Source organism: Cryptosporidium muris, genomic scaffold (genome assembly GCF_000006515.1).
Source record: "Cryptosporidium muris RN66 scf_1106632354005 genomic scaffold, whole genome shotgun sequence".
Lineage (NCBI taxonomy): Eukaryota > Apicomplexa > Conoidasida > Eucoccidiorida > Cryptosporidiidae > Cryptosporidium > Cryptosporidium muris.
The window spans coordinates 1-1,373 of NW_002196613.1; the positions used below are offsets into that span (position 1 = coordinate 1).

General features: G+C 31.9%; 1 protein-coding gene across 1 annotated transcript, besides 1 other annotated feature; it reads right to left on the reverse strand.

Moving 5' to 3' along the window:
- Positions 1-39: 39 nt before the first annotated feature.
- Positions 40-1,083, reverse strand: CMU_004920 (uncharacterized protein; the record flags this gene model as incomplete). Its single annotated transcript, XM_002142939.1, has 1 exon — positions 40-1,083. One exon carries the CDS (start codon positions 1,081-1,083, stop codon positions 40-42), a length of 1,044 nt encoding a protein of 347 aa, XP_002142975.1.
- Positions 255-282: a sequence feature (AT_rich).
- Positions 1,084-1,373: the final 290 nt, after the last annotated feature.

A 1,373-nucleotide genomic window follows, 5' to 3' on the forward strand; every position in this document is an offset into this window, starting at 1 on the left:
GTATAGAGCTTTCAGTCAATTTGGAAAGTATGGGAGCATCTAAAGTTTTATCACAGGTTCAAGATTAGTGGCCTGATCAGAAATTATCCTTGAGTTTTTAGGATTTGTTACTTCTTTTACTAAAGTATTCGAAACCTCAGTAGTATTAGGAGATATTAAATCTGTCTTATTCACCTTCTCAGGTTGAGAATCTACTTTTAAGGAAGTATTCTGTAAAATTATTCCATTAGATTTACTTTTCAGTTCTGGAATAGTTTTTTTTGTATTAATATTTAATATATTCCTTGACTCAGTATTAACAGAAAGATTGGAAAGTAATTTGGTTGCAACAGATTTCTTAATATTATTATTGGATAAACTTGTAGAATTAGCTAAAGGGATTGGTTCATGAGTATCAACTTGTTTGTCGGGGATTTTTATATCTTCCTTGTATTCAACTTTAGGAATAACACTTGGTGGAGCAGGTTCACCTACTTTTATAGCTGGTACTATACCTTTAGTAACAGTAACAGTAGGAAGAGTTGCAGTTGACTTAATAGGTGGAGCAGGTTTACCTACTTTTATGGCTGGTACTATACCTTTAGTAACAGTAACAGTAGGAAGAGTTGCAGTTGACTTAATAGGTGGAGCTTTCATTATAGATTTAGAGACATCAGGTAAGTCTAATGATTTAGTAGTAATAGATTTTGTTAGGGATTTAGAAATATTAATAGTTGGTTCTGGTGGTTTAGTATCGTCTTTGGTAGCTATATATTTTAAGGATTCCTGTTTCTTAATATCACCATTATGAGCTTCTGATAAAAAAGGAACTTCTTTAGATTCTGGTACAGATGTAGGAACTGTTGGAATATTTGCTTTTATTGCAGGTTTAGGAATTGGCTTTGTAACGGGAGTTACTAAAGCCTTTGGTACTGAATCTTTAGGTTGCACCTTTGCACCTGATATAACAAGTTGTTTTTTTGGAGGAAGTACTGGTACACTTACAGATGAAGTACTTTGGTTGAAATTCTTGGTCTGAACTGGTGGGTTTGGAATCTTAGTTAATGACTGTTTTAAGGGTATTGAATTTATATCTGCTTTCATAATATACTTCAGTTATAAATATAATACTATGCACTCACTCATATGGTTCTTAGATTTAATTTATTTCGCTTTGTTATAGCTACAAATTCCTATATCCTATGTTATTTACAAGCTGACACTCTCATACACACAGTACGCGCTATACATTGTCTTGTCGTATAAATTTATTGGATTAATACATCAAAGAATTTGTGGGGGTAAAAAGAAAAAAGTTAGAGTGTTGGTAATATCAACTATATTATAAATAACGTCATACATTCAAAATAAGTACTTAGCTAACTTAGATTATC